The sequence below is a fragment of the Cyprinus carpio genome, chromosome B14 (genome assembly GCF_018340385.1).
Source record: "Cyprinus carpio isolate SPL01 chromosome B14, ASM1834038v1, whole genome shotgun sequence".
Lineage (NCBI taxonomy): Eukaryota > Metazoa > Chordata > Actinopteri > Cypriniformes > Cyprinidae > Cyprinus > Cyprinus carpio.
In genome coordinates this window covers 18,674,572-18,690,923 of record NC_056610.1, presented here as the reverse complement: position 1 = coordinate 18,690,923, position 16,352 = coordinate 18,674,572, and the positions used below count along the sequence as shown (strand labels likewise).

The 16,352-nt window shown below is 37.1% G+C and overlaps 2 protein-coding genes across 9 annotated transcripts in view; both read right to left on the bottom strand.

Moving 5' to 3' along the window:
* Nucleotides 1–10,991, bottom strand: part of afap1l1a (actin filament associated protein 1-like 1a) — a 29,587-nt gene extending 18,596 nt beyond the window's left edge. Inside the window, exon 1 of the mRNA XM_042738356.1 lies at nt 10,844–10,991. Within this exon, the coding sequence (XP_042594290.1) occupies nt 10,844–10,862 (19 nt within the window). The 5' untranslated portion in view covers nt 10,863–10,991. The remainder of the gene's footprint in view (nt 1–10,843) is intronic.
* Nucleotides 10,992–11,136: 145 nt separating this feature from the next.
* ablim3 (actin binding LIM protein family, member 3) overlaps nt 11,137–16,352 on the bottom strand; it is a 58,233-nt gene continuing 53,017 nt past the window's right edge. For 5 of the 8 annotated variants that reach the window (XM_042738357.1, XM_042738358.1, XM_042738359.1 and 2 more), the window contains 6 exons: nt 14,807–14,836; nt 14,328–14,383; nt 13,935–13,995; nt 13,826–13,833; nt 13,140–13,220; nt 11,139–12,713 (listed from right to left, as the gene is read on the bottom strand). In XM_042738357.1, coding sequence (XP_042594291.1) covers nt 12,600–12,713; nt 13,140–13,220; nt 13,826–13,833; nt 13,935–13,995; nt 14,328–14,383; nt 14,807–14,836 — 350 coding nt within the window. In that variant the 3' untranslated portion in view covers nt 11,139–12,599. Of the gene's footprint in view, nt 12,714–13,139; nt 13,221–13,825; nt 13,834–13,934; nt 13,996–14,327; nt 14,384–14,806; nt 14,837–16,352 lie in introns of all 8 variants that reach the window. The other 3 variants (XM_042738360.1, XM_042738362.1, XM_042738363.1) reach the window with 2 other exon arrangements.

Here is a 16,352-nt window from a genome sequence, read left to right as displayed (position 1 = left end):
AGATAATTTCTTCAGTATAACTGACATCAACAAGCAGCGGCATAGATCATAAACTTCAGTTAATATATTTACTGCACTAAAATAACTGGAATTTATCTTGAAAAATCACATTTGCCTGCTGAAAAATTTGCTTTTGCCATCAGGAATAAATTACACTTTCAAATATATTAAAATAGAAAACGGTTCTTTTAAATGGTAATAATATTTCACAATATTACTGTTTTAATGTATTTCACTCAGGACCTCTTAAGTCCAAAAGAAAACCATAAAAACCCTTTAAGTCAACCCTTTTTTTTGTCATGTTTTCTTAAGTTAAATTTGGTGGTATGGCTCTGTTCCAAGTTCCCTGTGCTTTTCATGAACTCCATGAAAGCCAAGACAGGGAAACAGCAGCAGCTTCAGGGGCAACCCTCCTATTTTAAGAATAGAAGAGCAGCACAAAAAATCCCCAGAACAGAGCATGCGACAATGACAACAGAATGACACTGTTTAAGTTAAAGTTAAAGGAGGAGATGGGGAGGAGGTGGTTTGCAAGCAGCGTACAGAGGAAGCAGCAAAGCAAGCAAACAGAAGCTGCGTTTAAGTAAGGCGCCCTGTTAGATATTTAGGAGGAGAGTGCTTAGGAGTTGGATCAGCTGATAGGGGCCGGGTTTGAATTTTCCCAATCAGCTGATCAAATAAATGCTGACTTGGTGAGCAAAAGCAACATCTTTTAAAAACATTAAAATCTTTATGACCTCACACTTTTGTGTAAATTTGGAAAAACTATTTTTTTCCCCCACTTTCTTCATCTTGTGGGAGTTTTATCAACATAACATAGTAACACAATACCCTATATGGATGTTAATAGCAGGCATAAATACGACCACATTCTTTGAACAATTATTAATCAAACTTTTAATTTTTGTGCAAAACATTTTTACCAAAATGAATTATAATGAATAAGCAAAACCTTAGCAGCCAGCCACCCTGGCAACGACCTTATCATACAGTAGCAACAGACAGCAACTTTACATTTTCTTCAGGAAATCTAGTTATGAATTTTATTTAATTGACACTAAGTCTTTAGCAGAGTTGTGTGGGTTCATTGTGTTACGAGACATACAAGTCAACATTTTTACTTTTAAACTTTTTTAAAAGTGACTTTTCACTTTTGCTAAATCATTGCCAAAGAAGATCAGATCATTGCTCACACCCAGTGACACGGTCTGACTGAACTCCGCAGACGCTCGTCTGGCTGAGATACAAGCGACAACAATACAATGATGGAGCACTCTGATCTCTGACCTTTCAAAGACACACAAATGAAGCCCTTACTGTCACACTGAAAACAAACCTGGTTGTAAATACATTAGCCAACACACACAGTACATGCAGGAACATAACAACAAAACTCCAAGAGCTACAGTTCTTCCATAATAAAAAACAAAAGCTAGAGGGCATTACAAAAAGGCCTCACATTCACTCATTCAAATATAGCATAAACTCATATTAGTTTTGTGAGAAGACACAGAGGTAAAATGTCCCAAAGTCAATAGCAAGAGAGGCCCTTCCAACATAAACCACCCAACTGTCATCAAATATGAATATCCTGTGGTGCAACAGATGTTTGAGCCGTTTCCGGATGTTTTACTTACCACACCAATCTTACGTGCCGCCCGGTGTGACTCAGAGGAGATATGTACTGTGATGTCTCAATCCTAAATCATCAAATCTATCAATTCTTGTTCATAACATAAGAAGTCATAACAGAAGTCTCTGGAATGTGAAGGACATCAAGAACATTGCGGTGACTCATCAAGGTGAAGGAGTGAACAATCTTATCTTGACCTGACTGGACTGATGTTAACATAAGGGTGCCTGGATGGATTGACGACTCAGCGATCCTCTTCTAACTACATTCAGCATTGAAAATCTCCCTCAGAATTCCAGGCATACTCAGATCATCAGCGTTCAAAGCTCCACGGGGGAAAGGAGCGAGTTTGTGCACACATACACTGATGATGTCACACTAGAATTCCCACAATGAGAGATAACAAACACAAAACCTCATTTGTTTGGACACCTTGGAATATTGATGTTTGCATGAGACGCCGTGGTGGGAAGTACATATTTGGGTGCATGCCACAAATTACAGAGCCTAATAACTACAGTTACAGTGCTTGTCCAATGTTACAGTCAAACATCTGTTAACACATCCTAAAATGTTTCTGTCATATTCAGTCAAAAGTAAAACAAATCTTAAAGAACGAAATCAAATCATAAGACTTAGAAGAGTGTGGAAGGGGCTATTACTGATGATGGCATTATAGATTGAGCAAATTCCAATAAGACTACACAGTGAGATGTGATATTAAATCAAACGCAGAGATAGTATTTGCTCATCACTATTTGCATTTATATAAAAAAATACTTATCAAGGTTGGATAGTTATACTGTACTCTTTCACCCTCATGTTGTTCCAAACCTGTATGACTTTCTTTGTTCTGTGGAACACAAAACAAGATATTCTATAGACTGGTCAAGCCACCCTTTTCCATGAAATTACAATAAATGGGGACTAAAGCTTTCACAGCTCCGAAAACCATAAAAATATCATAAATAGTATATAACTTTAGCACTATATTCCAACTCTTCTGAAGCCACACACGCATGAACGAATCGTCTACAATAACATCAGTAACATAAGAAAACAGACAAAAACTTTTATTCAGTGAGACTAACTTGAGAACCTGATCAGTTTGATTAATCAAAAATCATTCACATGGGTTTTGTAAACCAGATCAAATGTTTCATTAAAACGATCTGACTCCAAAAATTATTTGTGAATGAATCAGTCATATTTTTTTTATTTTACGAACAAGCCATTGTTCACAAAATAGGAAGTCCAGCCCTAAACGCAGTCTATCGGTTGAGCAAGAACACGTCAGATTGCTCAAACAAACAGATTCAAATAGTTTACATGCCGGGAAATCAACCGAATGACTTACTTCTAGTTGTCTCTTCACATTAAGTTGAGACAGGAAAAAGTGAGTTAACATAAAAAAAATAAAAAAAACTGCACACGTTAAATCTCACAGGGATACTTCACCCTGACATAAAAACATAACTGACACTACCTCATGTCCTTCCAAACCTGTATGACTTTCTGTCTTCTATGTAACACAGGCCGAGATATTTTGAAGAATGTTGGTAATCAAACATTTTGTCGACCACTGACTACCAATGTTTGGTTAAATTAAAAAAAAAAAAATAATAATAATTCAGATTTCTCAAGATCTTCTTTTATGTTCTACCAAAGAAAGTAAGTCAAACAGGTTCGGAATGAAAAAAAAATAAAATAATTATGCATTCTGCCAGAATTAACACTTTAACTATACCTATATCTGAAACTACTATATCTACAATATAGAACTAAATAAGAAAATCCTGCAATACCCCTTATCACTGCATCTTAAACCACAAATACAGAGAGAGAGGCTGCAGAGAGGTAGCAGGTGAACATGTGGAACAGCTTAGCCTATAATTCTCTCTAAAATCTGACTCGTATACAGTATTAAAGCCTGAGCACATTTGTGTGGAATTACATGTCACCCCTGCTGCTTTATGATAGATGAGAACATGCTTTAGGTTATCATAAAATGAAGCAGCACACGTCACACAGTCATAAAGCTGATTTCCATTTGAAGGAAAAGCTGCTCTCACTTACTCACAGTCTCTTGTTTTGGAAGCATTCAGCAGTTCTTTAATGCATTCTTCTATCTAGAAACCTCAAATGTGAACTCTTCTGTTTTGTTCATAGACCAGCTATGTCAAAACGCAATTATTGCTTATCATATACAGAAACATTTACATCAGACCCCCCTGGCCAGTTCACATTAAAGAACATCCAAACATGGATAAATAGTTTCAAGAAAAACAATCTTGCACACTTCAGAACACTCATTGAGGACACCAAGTAAAACAAATAGAGAGAGGCAAAACACGAAAGCCCATCTTTAATGCTGCAGTGCTGTGTGGGGGGAGCCGCTGTGGTTAATGACCCCTGCTCCAGTGATGGGGTTTGGCTGCTGCTTGAAGGAAGCGGGGGGGAGTTGGCCATTAGGCCCGGGCCTCCCTCAGGTCACAGTGCTCCTTGTATCTACACACTGCAGCAGAGTTATAGACCCTGAAACTCCCACTCACCTGTTTAAGCATTAACTAGCTTTGAAAGCAAGATTTTGGCTCGGTGGGGTGCAGGAAGCTTTTATGTTAACACTCCTCTTCGCTCCTCTTTATAAACCCCTTTGCCTGGCCTGGGGGTTCTCAGTGCCAGGCGTCTGTTTGTGTACTTTTATACTGTGTAAGCATTTACAGGCTGTATATCGTGGAAAATAGGATGTGTCCTTTTTTATTGAAGCAAACATGTTTGATATACTATATAAACCTACTCTAATGTTCACTAGTTCACCCAAACCATATACTGTGTTAAAGATTAAACAGCAAAAAGGGTCATTTAAAGTGGTGGTTTTTAACCAGAGCCTACTAGGAGATATCAGTTAAACATTCAAGGGGGCGATGGATGACTTAAAAATTAGTATAATAATTAGTATATTAAAATAAACACATAAAATCACAACCTATTCCCTTTATTGACTCAACAGCTTTTGTTTTTAAATGAAAAATGCAGTTCTTTAAGAACAGTATTGTGTTGGACAACAGGAGGCTATGAGATAAAAAGTTTGAGAACCACTGATCTTATATCAACAGTAACAAAGATAAAATGTAAAAAAGAAATCTAAATAAATAAACTAATGAAATTAAATGAATGAATGAATGAATGAATAAAAAAAGTTATCTAGAAGTTACCGTACGATGAACAATGAAAAATTTTAATAGCTCAACAAATATGTTTTTTTAGCTAGAATTTGACAAATTTAATTTCACCATAAATGGTCCTAAAAAGGCATCTGCTTTTTTTTTTAACTGCAGAATGTATTGTATTATTAATTGCTGAATTACATTATTAAAATTATGTATTAAACCTATGAGGTTGTATAATTGAGAAATTTTAGAATTTATATATTTAGGTGAAAATGGAAATTAAATGAATACATTATATTCAGTTAAAATATATATTTATATAAATATATATTATATTTGATATATTTTTTAGCAGTATACTTGGGAAGAAAAAGGACATGTAAAGATTAATTATGATGTTTTATGGTGCAAAAAAGCCTTGGCTAACATTATTACTACACCTAAAAAACTAAACTAAAAAAATCAGTTGAAAACAACCCCTTTAAAACTATACTCTCTGGCTCTGCACTGGAGGAGTGAATGCAGGAGAGGTCACTCAAGTAGAGACTGATATCAAATCACTCACCACTTTCTAATATCTGGTTTGAGAGTATAAGTGAGGGCCGAAACAGGAGCAGATGTAGGGTCTGTAGATTCATGATGGAAACGTGGAATCAAGATAACAGTCCTGAAGCCTCTGCATCTTCCATGTTTTCACATAAAGTCCTAACAGCCTCTGTTACGCTGACGCCAACAAGTAGCAGCAACTCTTGAGGTTTAAAATCTGGTCACAATTGTGGTCACAGTGTCTAATTCTCTTTTATTATGGTCTGTGCCTCTGTTTAATATCAACCAGAGAAAAATAGCAGTGGGAAATCCCCCATCGGCCCATCTGAGGTCATCTGAGCCATGGAGGCCTGGCACAATCAGTGAGTGGAAGCAGCGAGTAAATGGTTTAGGCAGGTGCTGGAACTCACACCAGTATACTAAAGCAAACTGTCCCTAGAGCAGTGGGGTGAGCTGCAGGGGTCAGGAGTGGATAGGATGTGGAAATAAAAGCTGCTCATTTTAATACAGCCTGGTTGTGTAGGTCAGCAGTTCAGAAAAAAACCTGGACACCAAACCCCCGCCACATGGCACAAAGAGGGCGAGTCAGCCCATCTCCAATACAAAGAATGCCTTCAGTCTTGCCAGCTTGATTCATATTGCTGATCACCCGAAAACCCCCATGATTTCACTCTGCAGCTATGCCTTCCTTCAGCCCTGTTTCTTTTCTTCCACGGTAAAGAGATGCAGTGTTTCGCTGACACTATTAAGACTGTGCAAGCCACTATTGTGGCTGCTGAATAACTGGATGCTTTGTCTGGGAATCCTCATGGAAGGGATATTAATTGGAGTGTGTGTGTCTGGGTATGCAGAAAAATGGAAGACTTCCAAGAGCTAGGGAAAAACCCTGACCTCTGACCTCTGCCTATCCGTCAACAGGCAGACACAGAGCTGAGAAGCTTGGGTGGAGCACTGACACCACTGCTCTGCTTCAAAGTCTAGTAAGCTGCTTATAGAGGCAGCATTTTAATATGCAATTTTTATATTTAATGCACACTCCTATACTTGACTCGAAGACTGTTTTGAAAGATAGATGATGGTAAAGGTAATGCAAATGAGAAATGCAAAACTAAATATCCAATATCGCTCAAGAAAGACCAATAAATTAAAAAAAATCTGTAATATTCACTACCATTCAAACGTTTGCAAGAAATTATTACTTTTATTCAGTAATTTCAAAAATTCTGCTCTTGTAAACAGTATATTAATTAAAAACCCTTTAACATGTTCATGGTTTTCACAAAAATATTAATATGCATAACAGTTTTTAACATTGAAAATACAAAGAAATATTTCTTGAGCACCAAATCAGCATATTAGAATGATTTCTGAAGGATCATTTGACACAAAGACTGTATGAAATTTCAGCTTTGCTATCACAGGAATAAACTACATTTTAAAAATGCATAAAAAAAAAAACAATAACCAATATGGTATCATCTACATGTCTATTGATTATAAACTAATGTTATATTTTAAAAGTTATATCCAATATACCTTTAGAACAGCAACATGCTAAGATTTCTCATTACACTCAATTACATGCTAATTCTCCATGTGCTTCAAGTGATTATTTGCATTATTTGTGTGGCATGCGGAGTTGTCGCCTCTTTTGAGCATTCGTAAATTGCATTTGAGGTTCTGTGACTTAAAAGGCAGTTGCCTATATAGGAAGTAGACAGAACTGCAGCTCACTTAGTTTTGGAACAGAGCTCATGTGTACCAATGCAAATTCCTGAGTAAGCAAAAAGCGAATCATAAAACAATGATAAATGTAATGTAACAGTCAGCAAGATTTCGCTTCAGATACACAACCTACAAATCAGGTTTTGTAGGTCACTACCATGTCAACGCTACAAACTCTGCTTTGATTAACAGTCATTCCATCTGAACCAAGTAGATAAATCAAGCTTGTCACGCCAACACCATCTGCACCTGTAGGGTTAACAAATACAGTCTGGGCTGATAACTGAAGAGGGCATTGCCTAATTTTACAGTACATTTAGGAAGTCTGGGCTGATAACTGAAGAGGGCATTGCCTAATTTTACAGTACATTTAGGACTTAGACCAATCAGTGGTCATTTAGTAGATGCTTTTATACAATTATAATTAACCACACACCATATTTGAAGCTCACAACCTGAGGTTGCCAGAAGAACTAGGCAGTTTTCTAACACTGTCAAATGGTGTGAGCAACCTCAGAACTCCACTCTGTAACTGAGGTTAGCTAGGCAGGTAATCAGTGAGCGCAGCACTCTGTAAATACTGACACACACCTTGTTAAACACTTCCATTATCTTGCATGAGAGTCTGGTGGGTGTGCACTGTCTAGTCTTTTTCAGCTGGTTGAGCAGTCATTGGCAAGAAGGCAGATGATGCTCATAGAGATTGAATGGGTGGTCCAAGACGTAAAATGGTCAAAGCAAACAAAGATGTTTCTAAGCCAAGTCAACTGTGTAATCACAAAAGCATGCATGCCGTGCATTTCCCTTGTCAGGGCTCAAGTTGAAGTCGACGGCTGACGGGCAGTTGCATTATTGCACTAAATCCTGCTTACCCATATCCATGTATTTACACAAAAGTGGAATTCCCGTAAGCCGGGGGGAACAGGTTGCTTTGTACCAACTTGCAACCGTGACATACAACAATCAAGGCCAGACCAGGCTTGCAGATTCTGCACCAACAAGAAAACACTGTTGCTATTCATTTGGCTGATCTCAAGAACTCTGGATGAGAGCGGTAGTGCAAATTCATGTTTCATTATAAGATTTACAAGACAAATGATCTTTGTTCCTGACACTCCTAAGCTCTTCCACATGCTCACAGTCTGTAGGAAACAATAATCATGATTCAGTGCAGAGTCTTACATGAAGAGACAATCCCAAATACTCAACGAGTCAGTGGGGAGAGGTAGAGTCCCCTTCACTCCTACCTGATTCTCTGGCTTCAAGCATCTATTCTTTGTCTGCTCCCAAAACCGTCCGAAGTTTAATGATTCACATTAGAGCAAATGGCTTAACCCGTTAAAAATGCCCACAATCTAATCAGTAAACTAGACAAACCACATCAATACAATGTGAAAACTGGGAGCTTTGGAAAAGTCAACATTTGACCATGAAAGCGACCTGCTGATCACAAAAGATGATAAACTGAATAATGTTTTGACTGATTTTGTTCATACTGTACATTAAAGCCCAATGTTATTTTGGTCCACACTGATTTCCACTGTATGGTAGAAGAAGATTTGGATCAACATGAGGACAGTTATCTTTTTTGGATTGAACTGTCCCTTTAAAACCAAATCACTATATCCATATGAACCTAATAACTGATTGAAACAACATCAACATGATAGTCTTCGCATACCCATACACCAAGGAGACATTAAGCAGCATGATAAAAATAGTGACAGAAACAACATGCTTGCTCCGAAGGGGATGTCTGCTGGATGTCTTTTTTTCCGTCCTCCGTCCCTTGTGTTTGTGTAAACACTCACATTCTGATAGATTAGGAATTTGGCAGGAAGCGAGGAATCATGTAAACAGCAACAGTAACCGAAGACACGGCCTTCGCCTTCTGCAAACAGATGAGGAAATACACCTGTGGAACCCTAATAACAGGGTGGCAAACAGAAATACTGCTGGATTTAGTGATGGACTGAATGTCTTAGGAGAAAGTGGAAGAGAGTATGTTGTTCGAACGTAAGCCGAGCTCTGCTCTGTAATTACTTGCATGTGTCTACCTGGTAGTTGTCTCTGTTTTTAAGTGTGTGAAGTTGTGTGTTTTATGGTGCTATACACAATCCTAGATGGCGAAGGAATTGTATCATGAGTTAAGAGAGCTTGACATTTATTGTAAGATAAATGTGCATGACAAGAATGGAAACCAAAGACAATGGCATGCAAAAGAAAGGTAGACACAAAGTTTGTCAAGCTCAGATAAATACATTTGCTCTTAGCTTCCCCCTACAAAGGTAATATTAACTCTTCTGCTTCTCAAAAAATAACTAAAGATGTCTTACATTTTACCTTTTTAGGAATCATTAACTTTGGGTTTAGACTAGGCTATGATTTGTGAACAGGAGACCTACTAATCTTTCCTTTTATCTTTGATATGTTGTGTAAACTCAGTCTTTTAGAGGTGGATGACTGGGGTTTAACTTTACAGGGAGAGACTTTGGCGGGAAGAACTGTAAATGCACAGCAATCTGTGTCTCCAGACCAATGCCTGACCAGACGCAGCCGGTTTGATCTGAAAGAGCCAGCAGGATTCATCTCATTGTCTCAGTGAGGGAAAGAAAAATACAAGAGCCAACGCCACAAGCAAGAAGCAGCGCTCTCATTCCTGCACCATGCCAAAACAGCAACTATCAAAACAGTAGGACTTTCAGGAGATCAAGAGAAGTACTACCGCCTCACCATAGGGGTCCTGTTAGAACTCAGCTCCTTATAAAGAGAGACTTCACTTATTATAAACAAAGAAGCACAAGAGTAAGAAAGATTTGAGAGCCAGGTCCAAGAGAAATTGAAAAGTAAACCTTGCTACAAGCCTCTGAATCACTATGCCACCCACAGCAGGATTATGTTCCAGGTGTATAGTTTCTTCTGATCGTTTGAAGTTGAGGGTCTGCATGAAATAGATTAATGTTAAGTTGAAAACTGAAAATTCTTGTTGAAAATGATGAGAAACATCACATGAGAGAAGTAAGTTAGATCGTATACAGAAGATCTCTATGTGTAACACTGCAGGAGAGCTGATGGGAAGAGTTAAGGATATCCGACTGATAACCACGAATAGGTTCTTTAGTATAATGCGTTACAGCGAATCGTTTGGAAACCGATTCAGCAATTCAGTAAGTATATGTCATGACGTGTCATCATGCATTATTAAGTCAATATTTTTTTTCAGCTTGTTTTCGACTATTATATTAATAAGTAACATATTTTCGCCCCATCAGTCAAATCCTCGGTTCATTCGAAATGCTTTTACTGTTAGCCCTCATCATGAATTGTACACATCCGATAAAGGGGTTTAAAACAGTCAGTTACATCGACTCAAGACCGCTCGAACCGATTCAGTTCGATTAATAAATGAATCGTTCAGTTTGGTTTAGTGAACTGGTTCAATTGATTCAACAGATCCGACTCAAAAGAACGATTCGTTCACGATTCGAACATCGCTAATATGGAAACAGGGACGCGTTTAGTGCAGTGCAACTCAAATAGCAAATAAAAAAGTGGATTTAACTGTTTATCTGCGCTTTCAAATCATTGTTACATAGTCTGTGTGAAACAACAAGAGCAGTCGCGGCAATGCATAAGATGACAAGTAAACAAATCCTATCCAAAACTAACAGTCTAAGTTTATCTAGCGTCATTAGGTTTCTGTTAGTTTCGGTAAATATACTTTCCATGCAATAATTTGTGAATGATTATTTGATGTAATTTTACTCACGTTTGCTGTTAATTTCCATAACAAAAGAATCAAACAAAACTCTTCGACTTGTTGGAAACACACATTGCAGCCCGTGCACCCATCGATGTTATGTACTTAAGTGACAGACACTATCTGCATTGAAAGATTCTCAATGAAGTAACAGAGACAGACTTCCCTCCATTATCCTGCTGGGTCCTAATGCTCCCTCTGACGGGGTTTGATGACAGCCTGCCCCAAATATCTACAGATGCCATTCATCACACAAAAACAGTTTTACAGAAGAAAACAAACTTTTATTGCAATATAAGATGTACATAGTCTGTTGAAACTGACAGATAAATAAAGTTAGGAAGGTAGCAGTAGTGATTAAAAAAAGAGAGAATCAAAAATATGGTTATACTCTAGCTCTCTTCCTTCACTATGAAATTAATAGAACACTTCATAACAATCTATGGGCAAACAGGTTGTAAACACTACACACAAAGGCAGAAAACATGATGGTTTCACCTGTTTGTCAGTGAGGTACAAAAACTACTGTCAGTATCCCTTGGCATGAAAGACCTCACGGTTACTGTTAGGTCCTAATCAAGGTTACAGTTTGTTATATGTCACTTGCTTCAGTGGTGTGATAATGTATTTTTTTTTTCTTCCATCAAGTAATATGTGAGTGTGAACAAGTTATCCCTGTCATTGGTCTTGCAATCCATGTTTACTTCCTCGGCATTCAATTTATTACCAAATCAGGTGACATAATCACCCTGGCAATGACCCCAAAATATAATTAACCCACTTAAGGTATCACAGCATTTCCTGATCCATCCTAAAAGGAGTGATGAAAGTAAACTGTGCTATCCTAACCAACCGATCTCTTTGTTTTTAAGAGCATAACATTTCAAAAAAAAAAAAAAAAAGAAAGAAAGAAAGAAAAAAAAAAACATTGCACCTTAATTCTTATCTGTTTTGTCTTCATCTGTATAAGACACAAGCCATATGTAGTTCTACCATCACAATATACAATGTATGTTTCATCAGTATTAGTCTAATAATCCTAAAGTCTTCTTGTGAGAAAAGTGTACATTCAGTATTTGTTACTCCTTGGAAATGACCTGAACAACGTACAGCACCGCAGTGCTCAATTTCATCTGCTAACTTCACAAATAACAGTCAGACTTTGGTATTCATTGTCAAGCAAATCATCGCTTATGTCAGCCCATCTAAGCTTATGTAGTCCTTGAATAACAGTGAAATAAAAGGATTGAAAAATATTATTTTATAACCTTTAAAATTAAATATTACTTAATAATGTACTTGATGGATGACATAAGATGTTTCATCCACTCCCATTAAAGTTGTATTAATTGTATTTACATTCTGTTCACTTACTTTGCTGGTGCATAAATTAATAAAGAACATAAGGCAAAATTCAAAATCCTTACAATTCCTGATTCCTTAGTTTTGTCATTCAGAAACAAAATAAAATGTGTTCACTTTACACTCAAGTAAAAACTAAAATGTTCCCACCATTCTGTGTATTATGTTATTTATTTTTGTCTTCCTTTGTCAGATAGTCTAGCCTGTCTGATCATTTATATGCCTCTGTCACAATGAACAGTTGCACAATTTCTAGGTACAGTCCAGGCATGACTATGTGTCTGAGACACAGGATGTGTTTGTTTAGTTAGACTGGAACAGGTATTCAGGTCTCTCTCTCTCTGTGTGTGTGTGTGTGTGTGTGTGTGTGTGTGTGTGTGTGTGTATGTGTGGGACAGGAACACTAGAACAGCCGGGCTTGTTTCTTCATCTCGTTCCTCTTCCACAGCGCCAGACGGTCAAACTCCACCATCGTCATCCCAAACACCTCATAGAACTCCTCCGGGGAAAGATGCCGCTAAAATTTCAAGGAAACATACTACTCAGCAATTATTAAATATTCAGAGAGAGAGAGAGAGAGAGAGAGAGAGGGATAGATAGACAGACAGATAGATAGATAGATGTTCTCTTATGCTCACCAAAGCTACAATTATTTAATAAAAAATACAGTAAAACGGTACTGAGAAATATGACAATGTAAAATAATTGTAAAAAAAAATATATATTTTAAAAAGAAATTTCTTTGTGAAAGAACCAAATTTATTTGAAATAGAAAGCTTTTTGTAACATTGTAAATTTCTTTATTGTCACTTTTGATCAAGTTAATGCATCCTTGCTGAATAGTGATAATTTATCAGGTAGTAAATATATAAAGTATTATTTTCTTTCAAACAATAATCTTGCTGACCCCAAACATATTGTAATAATATCATAAAGGGTTTACCTCCAATCTAGACCGGTCTACATCCTTTGGCAACCTGTTACGCCCCCTAGTGGTCACAATAAGTGCTTCATATGGGTAGATCTGCAACAAAAGTTAGCAGTGGATTTCATTGTAAACTTTAAACTACATAAACACTGAAACTCATATTTATTGATTTACAAGTAATTGTCCTGACTGAAACTTTCCTTTATAGATTGGTAATGGAAAGCTAAGCATTGTTCTCAGAGCAGGCTGTGCACTGGTGGACCTCCTTTTCCTCTCACTTATAGTTGAAAAAGTGAAAGGAAATCACAGAGCCTCTGGCACAGTAGCTGTAACCGAGACAGGAAGCAGCACCAAGCAGAACAATATAGTTCTTGACCAACCAGGAGCAAAGGGGCCAGACAAACCCCTGCCCTCTCCACGGCCCCTGCAGTCTCCAACTCACTAAGGGCCAGCTGGGGAAGGACACAGTGGCCTTATGACCTGGAAGCACTAATTTCTCCATCCTCTAGTTTCCACATGCTTTGACCAGCAGGACGTTGCTTTGACCCATCAGGGTTCATTAGACTGACATACTGTAAATCTGGGCTTTCCTCTGGAGAAGACAGTGGGCTAATGTTTCAGAGGTGCCTCTGTATCAGGATGTTTTAGTGTCCCTCTCGGCCCCCTTTAACCCTCTGGTAATGCTAAACCATCGTCCTTACCTTGTACTCTGTTGAAAAAAAAAAAAAAAAGCTTTTAAAGTCAGAACAAATTTTTGTACAAATAATTTCTTAAATATGCTCCTTAAAAAAAAAAGTGTAATTTACTTACCTCTGATTCCCCAGTTGACTTCACTGCCACAGTCATACTGATAGTAGTCTGCACTTTGTGGCTGGAAAACAAATAAACAGGCAAACAAATTGTGGATAAAGTTTTAATTGACATTTCCAACCCATCTGCTTTTACTGCTGTGTCTGTCCAGTTACTGAGCATTAAAACAAATATAAAAAACAAAACAAACAAGCAATAAACAAAATATTCAAGACATACTGTAGTATTTGTAGTTACATAAATGCAGGTGTGCTTTACAAAAATGGAAGTTGTCAATGGTCATTTCATGTTTAATTCAATGTGTTACTTGCCATTTCTTTGTAACTGTTTGTAAATTTACTAGCAAATTATGAGTGAAATTTGTTTTACTTTTTATTTTTCAGATAAACTTACCCGTTGCAATCCATTCCTGCCATATCCGGGCAAAGATGCTGACTTGGATATGTAGTCTAAAGTAATAAGAAAGGACAATAAACATGAATGTTTAAAACAAACTCAGTATATGAGAATAAGTTTGTTAAATTTTGACTGCCTTTCCATGAGTGCACAGAAGAGGGCGCTAGTGACCAGGCTTGGATCTGTGTTGACAACACTGCAAATATTTATGTTCTTTTATTTATGCAGAACTTTTATCCAAAACAAATTAGATACAGACTTCATATTGGGTTTTAATCTTTGGTTAAAAGATTTTGATAATTATTTATGTTGATTATATAATATGAGCACCCAGCAATTCTCAGGAGTTTATGGTTTTCTCTATGATCTTCAGGTTCTAAAAAGCTTAGAAGCTTCCAAACGTAAATAATAAAACTTAATACTACAACATATGAGCACCCAGCTGTTAAAGTTAAATATTTTTATTTTTTATTCACCATTCTCCGCCGCAAAGTTTGTACGAGGAGCTGAAGGAAAGAGAAAGGAACATTATAATTCCTTCGGTAATCTGAAAATTAATTCTATGTAAACCATAAATGCAAATCATTAATTTGGGTAAAATAAAGCAATAGCAGTACACTATAAGAAACATTTCCCCTTAAACTAACTGTAATGCGCATAGTGTGGAATGAGCTAAATATGCAGTTACTGGTACATAACATGTTGCAGTTTAGACCGATACTGAGGCTTCTACTGTATGTCTGCCATCGGGTCAGACCACTGAGTCCCCTGAGTTTATGGACCACTGAAAGAACCAGTGGAAAAGGCTCAAAACTGTTAACAAATAAAGGAGAGAGCAAGCTGCTCACCAGCCACACTAAAACACGGCACATCAAAGTGCTCAATGAACCTGAAGAATGCTGGTGAATGAAAAAAAAAGAAAAAAAAAGCCATGGCAGTGTAAAGAAAAAGAAAAGAAAAAAAAAAGAAAAAGAAGAAAGCAAGGGAAACAAGAAACTATATTTTGAATTATGCATTGCATTTTATGCCAGGACATTATCCGGATCTATTTAGTTAATTCAATTAATACTTTAATCCTGATCAATTTAATCCTCGCTGAATAAAAGTATGACATTTTTCAGAAAATAAACATATTAAACAAAATTAAATAAATGAATAAAAATGAACTTTTGACCTGTAGTGTATTTGATTTGTATTTAATTTATATATAAATGAAATATGAGATTAAATATAAAGACAGAAGTTGCTTCCTTTTCCTCCTGGCTACACAAGATCATAATGAACATCCACAGTCCCAACTTTCTGGCTAAATGTTAATTTATCTCTGAAAACTCTTACCCACAATCTGTCTTACTGTGTGAGAGTGTTTGATCATCAGCAGCATTAGTTTATTACCTGTCTGTCTAAACCTGCCAGGATGCCACCACTGTAATCCAGTGTACTAACTCAGTTGTATAATTTGGCTCTTCAGTGTCACTCCCAGACTTCCCCTTGATCTATTTCATGTGCTGTGCAGTAAATACCACCCATTTCTATTCATGAATAAAAGAAGACATGGGACACCAGCATGGGCTGCACCAAGCATTGTGAAGAGTAGCGATGGATATGGGGGAGGGCGAAGCAGGAATAGTGAAGCCAGATCCATGTACCGAAAGGGGAGAAAAACAGGGAACTAAAGAGAGGGAGGGGATGAAGGGAAAATTCCAGATGCTTCATGCACTTCCCCATGAGATACACAGAAATAGAATTAAGGAGAGCAGCCCGCTCACATGCACATGAGAAGGAATGGAGAAAGAGGAAAAGGAAAAATGAGAGAAAAAAAGAGGAATGGAAGGTGGGTTGTAATGTAAGAAAGTTGTTAAGTAAAAACAGATACGATTACCAACCCCATTTATCAAATAAATATAGAAAATATTTCACTACGATGCAATGATAATGTAAACATTATTTACTTATATATATATAGGGATGCACTGATATTAAAATTTTGGCCAGTACAGATAAACAACTAATTATTTTAAA